Source organism: Amphiura filiformis, chromosome 7, assembly GCF_039555335.1.
Source record: "Amphiura filiformis chromosome 7, Afil_fr2py, whole genome shotgun sequence".
NCBI classification, from domain to species: Eukaryota; Metazoa; Echinodermata; class Ophiuroidea; order Amphilepidida; family Amphiuridae; genus Amphiura; species Amphiura filiformis.
Window position 1 is genome coordinate 25657334 of NC_092634.1, and position 11806 is coordinate 25669139.

At 33.9% G+C, this 11806-nt stretch overlaps 1 protein-coding gene across 2 annotated transcripts in view; it reads left to right on the forward strand.

Annotated features, from left to right (window-relative positions):
* The window catches only part of LOC140156952 (guanine nucleotide-binding protein G(s) subunit alpha-like), a 77531-nt gene that overhangs the window by 26857 nt on the left and 38868 nt on the right, over positions 1-11806 (forward strand). Inside the window, exons 2-3 of one of the 2 annotated variants that reach the window (XM_072179998.1) lie at positions 6755-7011; positions 9054-9599. In XM_072179998.1, coding sequence (XP_072036099.1) covers positions 9482-9599 — 118 coding nt within the window. In that variant the 5' untranslated portion in view covers positions 6755-7011; positions 9054-9481. Of the gene's footprint in view, positions 1-6754; positions 7012-9053; positions 9600-9770; positions 9792-11806 lie in introns of those variants that run through there. The other variant, XM_072179999.1, reaches the window with a different exon arrangement.

The following is an 11806-nucleotide window of genomic DNA, read 5'->3' on the forward strand; positions in this document are numbered from 1 at the left end:
CAGGCAGTCGTACCAGACTGATTACGAAAACGTTTTTGTGCTTGCGGCGTATGGGATCATATAAATTAGGATGAATGTGAATGGATTATTGCTAAAAGTAACACAGTTTCCTTCAGTTAACCCTTGAACTACGAAGGGGGGGCTAAAGATTTTTATCCGTCATAGAAAAACGCACGCGTTTACGCCCAAACGACCTAAGCTAATCGTAGATTTTTTAAAATCCAGACCCTTAGGTAGGGGTATAGGACCGGCCGTCAAAGATGGCCATAGAGGGGTGGGAGGGGGTGGGTGGGGAGTGAGGCCCACCATTGGTTTCTACAAAATCAATGATTTTCACTTCGCTCTTGTAAAATTATTCCAAAAGCTACTGTCTAGTACTTATTAGTTAGGTTGACATAGTCATTTGCTTTTATATTGAGGAGAAAATTCGGTGAAAATCGCATTTTGTAGAATTTCTAACAGAAAATCAATTTTGTATACATCACAAATTTGCATGGGCACCCTCACATTAACACGTCATAGTGACATTATGTGGGGAATGTTTGTACTTATTTTGATATAACAGAATATAAGAGACCCATGATAGCTATACATTGGTACCAAATATAACGGTATATGGCGTTTATAATTGAAAATAGGGGTGGGGTGGCAACCCCCTTTGTAGTCCGTGTTATAAAATTTGGCTCAGTATAGTTCAAGGGTTAAGGGATCGGATAACAACGTTTGCACATTATTTTTTGTGGGACATAAGAGCATTAGACATCGAATTCCATTCTGAATACGAGGAATGTCCTCGTGATATCAAATTATTTGATTTTTTGAAATTCGAGATATAATACTAATTTTATGGCAAATTATTACAAATTTATATTTTTGATATTTAACAGTCCATGCACACAGTAAGTTTGTTTTATAAATCTAATGATATGTATATAGCTATAGGAGGAAAAGCCAACGATCATTTGAAAATTTTGACCTTTCGTATTGAAAAGACCTAAAAATGCCTAATTATGGCAAATTTGGGTACTTTTGGGGTGTTTTTTTGTGAAAAATTGGTATGCTGATGGGTAGCAAAAACCGCAAAAAGTGTATATAAAAAGTCAGCATCCAAAATTCTACGTGGCACATCCCGTATACAAAAAATTCGTAGACCCCCCCCCCCGGATAAATCATCCCTTTGAATAAATAGCGACTTTAAGAAGAAAGAAACAAGAAAGATAAACAGATTTTAATGAACATAAATGAGCAAATACCTGAATTCGGTTGAAATGATAGGGATATAAAATCACGAGTTTTAAATCATCGTATTTCATTGAACACTAAATGAACAAATACAGAATTTAATCATACATGAGTTTAAAACAGAACTTACCTTTTAGAAGATAGGGTTGGAAAACATCCTGGTTTTCATGTAATAGTAGGTATTTTTTTATTATATAGCTCAGACGTTACAACAGCAGCAATAATTATACTTCTTTTGTCAAAACTAAAACACAAGAAGATTCACCACCCACGGTACGATGAAATAATGTAAGTTGTAAGGTTTCTGAATTCTGATTGGTCAAATTCGATCAGGTATATTAAGGGATGGGGGTATGAACGTTTGGACAGTATTTATTGTGGGCCATGTGAGACATATCGAATTGCATTCTGAATACGAAGAATGTCCTTCTGATATCAATAATTTTGATTTTTGAAATTCGCAATGTAATACACATTTTATGGCAAATGATTAAAAATTGATATTTTTGATATTTAACAGTACTCGAAGTATTTATTAATCTGATGATTTACACTTAAAGTATATGTAGGTGGGATGAAAAACCGACGATCAATTGAAAATTTTGACCTTTCGTATTGAAGATATATATGGATTTTTTCCCCAAAACACACAAAAAAAAAAAGGTCTTTTTGGGAAAAAAATCCATATCTTCAATATGAAAGGTCAACATTTTCAATTGATCGTCGGCTTTTCCTCCAAGCTACATACACTTTAAGAATATATCATTAGATTTATAAAATTTACTTCGAGGACTGTTATATATCAAAAATGTGAAAAATATCAACTTTTAATAATTTGTCATAAAATTTGTATTATATCGTGAATTTCAAAAATGAAAATTATTTGATATCAGAAAGACATTCTTCGTATTCAGAATGCAATTCGATATGTCTGATGTGCTCTCATGTCCCACAAAAAATACTGTCGAAACACTCATTCCAGATCCAGTAAGAAAGAAGCTTTTTTGTGATCACAAATCAAAGTCTGTGGCGCTGTGTGCCATCTCATCTTGAAGCCATAATTAAAATTAAGGGTAGAGGTCCAGAGGAGGTATAGGCCCCTATTGTTGGTCGAAGCAGCCAAAAAAAAATAAAAATCGATTTTCATCATCTAAATCAATATATTATTGAAAAATAACACTTTGATGTTTTGCAAAAGTTCTACAAATCATATACTTTGAAAACTTGCTTGATTTATTGTTTTTATTGAGGTAGGTCTATGTAAGTTTTAAAAAAGTGTTGTTGTTTCAGCCCTCTTTACAACATACCTCAAGAACCACAGGACCTACAAAAGTATATCTGTGATATTTGAATTCTTCTACACACTCGCTATGAAATGATCAATACAATTTGTGCCAAAGCTCACTGCAATTAGCAAGATGCTGTGAACTAACAAATCGCAACAGATTAAAATAGTTACTAACCTTAAAGTAGTATTTCGTGATCATCTTTTTATGACATTTTTCAGTAAATATCAACGAAAAAAGGCCTATTCCCAAAATTTCAGTTAATTCCGATTTTGCATTTGCGAGTTATGCATCACAATGCTCCATATAGGCCAGTGTTGTAATTTCGTTCGGGGGAGGAAAATTTTCAATAAAAGAAATGTTTGGATTTCCATGTTTGCTTTCTGAAAACGACTATAGAATATTCCAGTTGCCAATGTTACTTGAAAAAGCTTGGAAATGGAATTAAATGACTAAAAAAATCACATAAATGTCCAAAACGAGCTCTCAAATTTAGGATTTCTGATTTTGAACTATTTTTCTGCTGGATTTTTTTTTCGCCTTTGGATACTATGGATTTCCAACAATCACGACATGGATAAAAAGTCCGGAAATCTGAACTCCTCTATATAGGATGTGTGTTTATTTTCATGTTACCCATTACATATCATACATTTCCCAGCAAACACAAAAACGTTTTTAAAACGTTTTAAATAAGTTATATTTTGGCTTTTGGTTTAGGTAAACACATTTTAATAACATTAAAATGTCGTGTTATACAAAGGTCATAAAAACGTTTTGTATGAAAACACACTACAACAATATTTCTAAAATGTTTTCAAAAATGTTATTGTAAACTATTTTTGCAAACAATTTTGCCAAATATTTTGTCAACACTTAAATAACATACATGTTAAAATATTTTCCCCCAGCAAACATAGAAATATTTTCTTCAAAACGTTTTAATAACATTTAAATGTCGGGTTATACAAAGGTCATAAAAACGTTTTGTATGAAAACACACTACAACAATATTTCTAAAATGTTTTCAAAAATGTTATTGTAAACTATTTTTGCAAAAATTTTTTGCCAAATATTTTGTCAACACTTAAATAACATACATGTTAAAATATTTGCCCCCAGCAAACACAGAAATATTTTCTTCAAAACGTTTTAATAACATTTAAATGTCGGGTTATATAAAGGTCATAAAAATTTATTTAAAACGTTATTGCAAATATTTTGGGAAAAACATTTTTCAACCCAAAAATAACATTCTGTTTAGAATGTTTTGTATCAGGTTTTCAAAAATGTTTTTGGAATGTTATTCAAACGTTTTTATACCCTTTATATAACCCGACATTTAAACGAGTGCAAAAAATTTTGTGTTTGCTGGGCAGTATAGTATAAGATTATCAAAAAATGTTTTTCAATGTTATGAAAACGTTTTATACCCTTAATATACCCTTTATATAACCCGACATTTAAACGTTTTCTGACAACATTTTATAACCTTTTGCGAATGATGTCGAAAACGTTTTGTGTTTGCTGGGTTAACATTGTTAATACATCTCATGATCTAGTATAACAGTTCGTGAATATTCAGAACAAAACTATAATACACTAAACTAAAAAAAACATGGAACGTTTGACAGGTTTCGTTTCTTTGTTAACTTTTCGCCTCGGACTTGAGCCTAATATATGGCATGCAAATTTCTGATTACAAACATTCAGAAGCCATACTGTCTATTTGGTAACCATAACAACGATAGAACGTGAATTGAGATGCTCATGAAAGCGACGGAATTCGGAAGGTTTCTCCAATTAAAAAGAAGCCTTTTCTTCATATTATTTGGAAAACATTCCCTGCACTGTGACAGCAGCATTCAAATTTAAAGGGGGGGGAGGGGAGAGTATTTTGTTATGATGTTACTGGGACACGTGAATTTTGCCGGGAATTTTTTGCTGATCGATAGGCCAGCGCGCGAAGTACGCATAATTTTCCAATCTTATCCTACGTCAAAAACGCGGTATTGAGCTTGAAAGATTCGCCTAATGGCGCACTTGGGCTTTTTTTGCTTTGGGGGTAAATTGGGCTTCTTTGCTTTGGGGGTAAATTTCATTTTCATGTGCAAAATATAGAGAACTCCCTCCCTCCTCTGAAATCAAGAATTAAGGTTCCATGCCATAATTTGCTATGAGAATTTTACGGGAGGGCACTAGGTTACGCCTAAAATGCACTTAGGCGAATCTTTACGGTTATTATTTGTTATTCTGTTAGGATTTATAGGGGGATGGAGGACGACCCCATGGAAAATTTTCGAGGCCGGGACACCCCATTCCCCTTCCTCCGCCGCCTATCATCAAAGTCAATGTTGATGTTGCTACATTTTACACTATCATGACTTTGGCTGATTTTTGCCTTCCTAATGATAACCAATAATTTCAACACTATGATAAATAATAGGCCTTGTACCTTTTGGTTTGGTGTAACTATCTGTAAATGCAGGAAATATACTACTGAACTAGTGCTATTAAACATGTTAAGGTTAACAACTATTTTAAACTGTTGCTATTTGGTAGTTCACAGCATTTTGCGAATGGTAGTAAGCTTTGGCAAAAATTGCATTGATCATTTCATAGCGAGCGTGTAGAAGAATTCAAATATCACAGATATATACTTTTGTAGGTCCTGTTGGTTCTTGAGTTATGTTGTAAAGAGGCCTGACACAACAACACTTTTGTAAAACGTACATAACTCATTTAACAACAACTAGTTTTCAAAGTACATGATTTGTAGAATGAACTTTTAAAATATCAAAGTGTTCTTTTTCAATAATTAGCCTATATTGATTTAGATAATGAAAATCGAAATATTGAGGCAAATAAAGCTGACACACAAGAAGAAATGTATCAGTTCTATAAAGGAGATTCCAAGGCTTGATATAAGGGATATCATGTCCGTCCCATGAGCATGCATGATTTTTCAAACGCTCAAAACTTTATTTTTGATATTAGCTAAGGCGATGAAAAAAACAAACCCAGTATTCTACGGGCGGACGGACCTTTCAAGTAGGGTCGGTCGGTCGGCTTTTTTTTTTGGGGGATGACCCCAACAAATCACCAAAATCTGTAAATAATATGCAATTTGAGAAAAAAAAAATTGTTCCTGAACTTCCGAAATTTGGGTCGGCATTCATTTGTACACGAAAATTTTTTCCCCAATTTGTTCAAAATCTGGGTCGGTCGGGCCCGTAGAATGTCACGCTAAATTCTATATTTTCCGCGGGAAAAATGACACAATAATGTTTTTTTTTACCGCATGAAAGTTAATCTTTCAATCCCATATCGTGGCGCTATTTGCAATTTTCATCGACATTTTCATCCAATGATATTTTAAGCATAGTTCTGATACGATATGAACAAGACAATGGCAATTTCCCATTTATAGGGAAATGTTATATATACAAGTCTTTTTCAATTAAAAATCAATTTTCCGCATGTATAATTGAATTGCACGTATACGACAATGTGCTTGGTATATTCAATTACTATGTCGAAATTTTTTAAAGTTTGGTTTAAGGGTTGACGCAACTCTCCGCAATATTCTTGTTAATTAAATTACTGAAAACATTGAACTAAAGGAATAATTAAATTGAAATGAATTGTAAGGATTGACCAAACAGATCTGTTACAAGCATTTTGTTCAATTTGGCAGAAAATTGGGAAATATATCATTTCATTCCGCTTGAATAGCTATAGAATTTGCGAGACGAAGTTAAAAATAGAATTTTGTGCGTCTATTATTAAAAAGGCAAAGCATGACCTTACCAAACTGCATGAACTATTTAAACTAAGAATATCTTGTGCTTAATTAAAGTATATGTTTAATACTACGCCAATTGTTTATAATATAGTTTGATATATGCGTATTTTTAATATTAGATATAATTTATCGGGTTTTTTTTGTTGCATAATGGGCAGAGAAATTAGACATTCTTACGCGGTTTTGTTATTATTTTCGGATATGGAAATAGAATAATTTATGTAGTATTGACAGTTTTTCACGGTTGGCCATGACATTGACGGGACTATATATGACTGCACATATATTACAATGTAATATACTCTCTCTTGGGGAATATGTTTGGCATTTTGTGACCTGTCATGCGTATATCTGTTATATTATATTGTGTGGATTCTGTGGAAGTATAAATAGATTTTGAGTTCCTCTTTATACACAACAGATCAGCCCGGGTCTATGTATATCCATGTGTCAACGTCATGCTTACTGCAGCCCTTTGGACCCTTTTGGCTTGGCACATAATCTGCTTCGCCAACTCAATGAAAAAGCTTTACCATTCCGACTGCTAGCCACCACTACCATGACTACTACCAAAGATTTTCCGAAGATAATAGGTTCTAGTTGGTGCTGATTTTATACCATACTAATCTACCCGAAGAATTGCTTGCATTTTGTGACACCAGATCTGCGTAAAATAAAGTAAGTGAGATATTTTTCTCTGCGTATTTGGCTATTTATATATAAGGCCTAGATAATAGTCTATTAATTTCCTGGTTGAAGTTTGTTGTCATGTGGGACCTGGAATACGGAGCTCATTGACTGTGATTTGTGCCGGACGGATTCTGTGAAATTAACCGTAGATTAAGCGTAGGCTTACGGGGACTGCTCTATAATCCGACGCTTCTATAATCCGAAGGTTCTTTAGTCCGAAGGTTCGCTAGTCCGAACATGTGTTCATAGCATTCGCTAGTCCGAATTTTAAAAGAGGTTCTCTAGTCCGAAAAAAATTAAAAAGAGGTTCTTTATTCCGACGGTTCTTTATTTCGAATGTTCTATAGTCCGAATTTTAAAAAAGGTTCCCTAATCCGAATATTAAAAGAGGTTCTTTAATCCGAATTTTAAAAAAGGTTCTCTAGTCCGAATATGAAAATAGGCTCTATAGTCCGAATTTAAAAAAGGGTTCTATTGTCCGAAATTGCAAAAGGGTTCTATAGTCCGAAACGGATACCGTGTTCTTTAGTCCGAATCAGTAAAAAGGCTCTATAGTCCGAAGAAACATGAAGAAGTACAAAAACACACACACAAAAAAAAAAACAGTACAAAAGAAGGAAAGACACAATGAAAGAAAATAAATGAAAGAACAAATGAAACAACTGAATAAAGACTAAAAGGAAGTCAAAATGAAAGAACAATGAATACAAAGATAGAGAACAAAATGATGAACATTACAGAAAGAACAAGCAGAAGAAAGAAATAATGTAATAAAGATAGAACGAAAGAAATTTGAATATAGAAGAAACAAAAATGAGAAAGGGATCTTAAGAAAGAGCTAATGAAAAAATATCGAACGAAATCAAGAATGAACAAATGAATGAAAGAACAAACTAAACGACGAACAAAAGAGGAACGATTCGAAAAAAGGACAAAAGTATACAAAAGAAAGAAAAAAACAATGAAAGACAGAATGAAAACGAACACAAAATTAAATGGACAAGCAATCCCAGGGCCAGCCGCCATCACTGCCAAAGCAACCATGTTGAACTTCAGCGGATTTGTATTTAACAATTGATGATTTGACACTGAAACACATGATGAAAATAAAATTCGGACTATAGAACCTGTTTACCAATTCGGACTAAAGAACACGGTATCCGTTTCGGACTATAGAACCCTTTTGCAATTTCGGGATATAGAACCTTTTTATTAAATTCGGACTATAGAGCCTATTTCCATATTCGGACTATAGAACTGTTTTTTAAATTCGGACTATAGCGCCTATTTTCATATTCGGACTAAAGAACCGTTTTTAAAATTCGGACTATAGAACCTTCGAAATAAAGAACCATCGGAATAAAGAACCTTCGTAATAAAGAACCGTCGGATTAAAGAACCTTCGGACTAAAGAATTAGACGTGTAAAATTGTAAATAGTTCGGTACAGGTTTCATGTACTAGTAATTCATTGTCGCGTGAAAATGAAATATTAAGCACCCGGATTTACAATATGTTAAAGAGCAAGTATTAGAGTGAGTTTAGTGATTGATTAAGTGATTTATTGAAGAGATCATCGAAGAGATGATTGATTGATTGATTGATTGATTGATTAATTGATATTACGATTGAGTGTTTGATTGATGAGTTGAATGATTGAGTGAATGAGAGAGTTATTGAGACGATACGTGGATGGTTAGGGGATTGAGTGAGTGAATGATTAAGTGATTGATTGATTGATTGATTGATTGATTGATCGAGTGAGTGAGTGAGTGAGTGAGTTATTGAACAAGTGAGTGAGTTATTTGAGTAAGTGATTGAATTATTGAATGAGTTATTAAGTGAGTGAGTGAGTGGTCAAAAAGCTAAAAACAAGATCTGTGTTAAAAGCGAGTATAAATGACTAAGCATATTCAAACATTTTTAGTTCATAAGCATTTAGTAGTTTCCTATTAAAGTTGGATTAATTGATGTAAAAACAACTGATCAATTTTTAAATCAATAATATTGTCAAAATGTTTGTTCTTTCAGACTTTCTTAGCCGGAATTGGACTTAATAATAATGAACTTATTCAGCTCGGACTAACACTTTTGGACTGGTGGACCATTGTATCAAAAAGGAAATCTAGGAAAACTGTGTCTTCATTTGCTTGAATATTTTCCGTCTATTGTCCGTCTTTAGGGCCTATGTTTTTTGTAGGACCATGGAAATGTATCGGACGAGTTGAATCTGATCTTTAATGACAAAAATGATGAGCCCAATAATTAAATTTTGTTTATAAACATTTGTTTGCAACATTACACTGAAATACTAACTTAATCATAATGACGGTGGATAGTGAGATAGCAGGATACACTGGTACTGATGGTCAGTGGGAAAATTGATATTGATGAGTTCGCTTACAGCAATTTTGTCTTATATTAAAATATTGGCGATTTGAGCAATAAGTATAAGTGTGATGGCGGAAGGACTTATTACACCGACTGAGAGGAGCAAACAGATAGATAAATATCTGAAGGATGAAAAGAAGACGTATAAGAAATATATGAGGAAAACTATGAGACTTTTGCTAACAGGTGAGTACACTGCTCGGTGGGTATAAGTGCAATAGCTGCCATGTGTAACTGCCATGTGTAGATTATACATTAATTTTACTGTGTGTGAATTGCAAAATGTTCACAGGGCAGCTATTGCACTTACCCACTTCTGGCACTGAACGGCCGATATATAAGAAATATAATGGAAAACTATGAGACTTTTGCTAACAGGCACTGCTCAGTGCCAGAAGTAGGTATAAGTGCAATAGCTGCCGTGTGTAACTGCCATGTGTTAGATGAGTACAATATACTGTGTGTGTTCACAGGGCAGCTATTGCACTTACCCACTTCTGGCACTGAAAGGTCGATATACACTCTTAGAAAAATGGGTTCGACAGTTGATTTTTTGTCCTATACGAAATCCTCTCCCAAAATAGTTCTAGAAAGAACCATTTTCCCGAAAAAGTGGTTCTAATACTAGGAACCAAAATAGTTATATCATCTTTTTTTTGTTCGGTAAAGAACCATTTTGTGGGTTTGAGAACTTTTTTAGGTTCTGTAGAAAAACCTTTAAAATGTTTCTTTGACATAGAACCATTTTAAAGGTTTTGTATAGAACTAAAAAGATTCCTAAACCATGGTTCTTTGTAGAAACAACAAATCTGGTAGAATCTTTTTTGGTTCTCTTTAGATTTTAGAACCATTTTCATGAAAGTGGTTCTTTCTAGAACCAGTTTGAGAGAGTAATCTGTATACATGACAGACTAGGTTCTAAGTGAACAAAAGGACAGCTATTATTTTTGGTATTGATTGGACAAGAAATTGCCTTTTTGTGTGCAGTTTGCAGGCCTTGCCGTTTGAGGCGAACGATCGCTCTCGCTCGCCACCGCTCGCCCAAACTCGATTTCTAGTGAGCGATTTTCCACTCGCTATAGACACTAAATATCACTCGCTTTGAATCTCCCAAAATCAGCCATTGAATCAGCCATTTCAGCATTTAATCGATTCTGTACTCCCTCCAAGCATATAGAAAGTGAAAATTTGACCACTCGCCTAGATCCATGCTAGTGAGTGATAACCACTCGCCTTTAAAATCTAGACGGCAAGGCCTGGTTTGTGAGAGTGTGATGTTAATGTTCTAGTCGACAAAACGAATTCCAGTTTCAAGTTCCCCTGCTACTCCTATCCGTGTTGGGGTTTTCATATACCCAGAAACTTAATGTCATCGGACAATTAAAATATGCATGATTTAGATTTTTCCATACGTACCGCTACTTTAAAGCTTTTGTAACGGGATATTCTCCCTTCTATTTCAACATGAAACTATTACCGATTCCAATATGTCATGTATTCAAAGAAATTTCAAATGGAGTCAATCATTGAGCTATTCCAGAAAATAATTGCAGGAGTAACTTTTCAATCAAAGAATTGTCTGGATATCCAAGTCTGCTTTCTGAAAACGACTGGAATTCCAGTTGCCAATGTCACTTGAAAAAAAAAAGCTTGGAAATCCAATTAAATGAAGGTAAAATCATGGAAATGTCCAAAATGAGCTCTAAAATTGAGGATTTCTGATTTTGAACTATTTTTCTGCTGGATTTTTTTCACTCGGGCACTTTAAAAGTCTGGATTTCCAACAATTACGACTGGACAAAAAGTCCGGAAATCCAAACTCCTCTATTAAGGGGTGTGCATCTATTTTCTGGAAAAGCCCATTCACAGGTAACCCCATTTGAAATTCACACGCCCTGTGTGGAAGATTAAGGTCATGTCTTCCATACGGGGTGTAAGGATTTCAACTGGAATAGCCCATTTCAAAATGATAAAAGACAAATCAAAATTTATTTCAAACTAATTTGCGCTTTCTTCAAGGTTAGCAACTATTTTAGCAAACTGTTGTGATTTGGTAGTTCAGGCATCTTGCAAATGGTAATGAGCTTTGACAAAAATTGCATTTATCATTTTATAGCAAGCGTGTAGAAGAATAATCAAATACCACAGATATACTTTTGCAGGTATTGTGCTTCTTGAGTTATGTTGTAAAGAGGGATGAAACAACAACACTTTTTTTAAATGTAGGCCTACATAACTCAATAACAACAATAAATCAAGCAAGTTTTCAAAGTATATGTTTTGTAGAATGAACTTTTGCAAAACATCTAAGTGTTATTTTGCAATAATATATTGATTTAGATAATGAAAATCGATTTTTATTTGTTTGTTTTGGTTGTTCGACCAACAATATC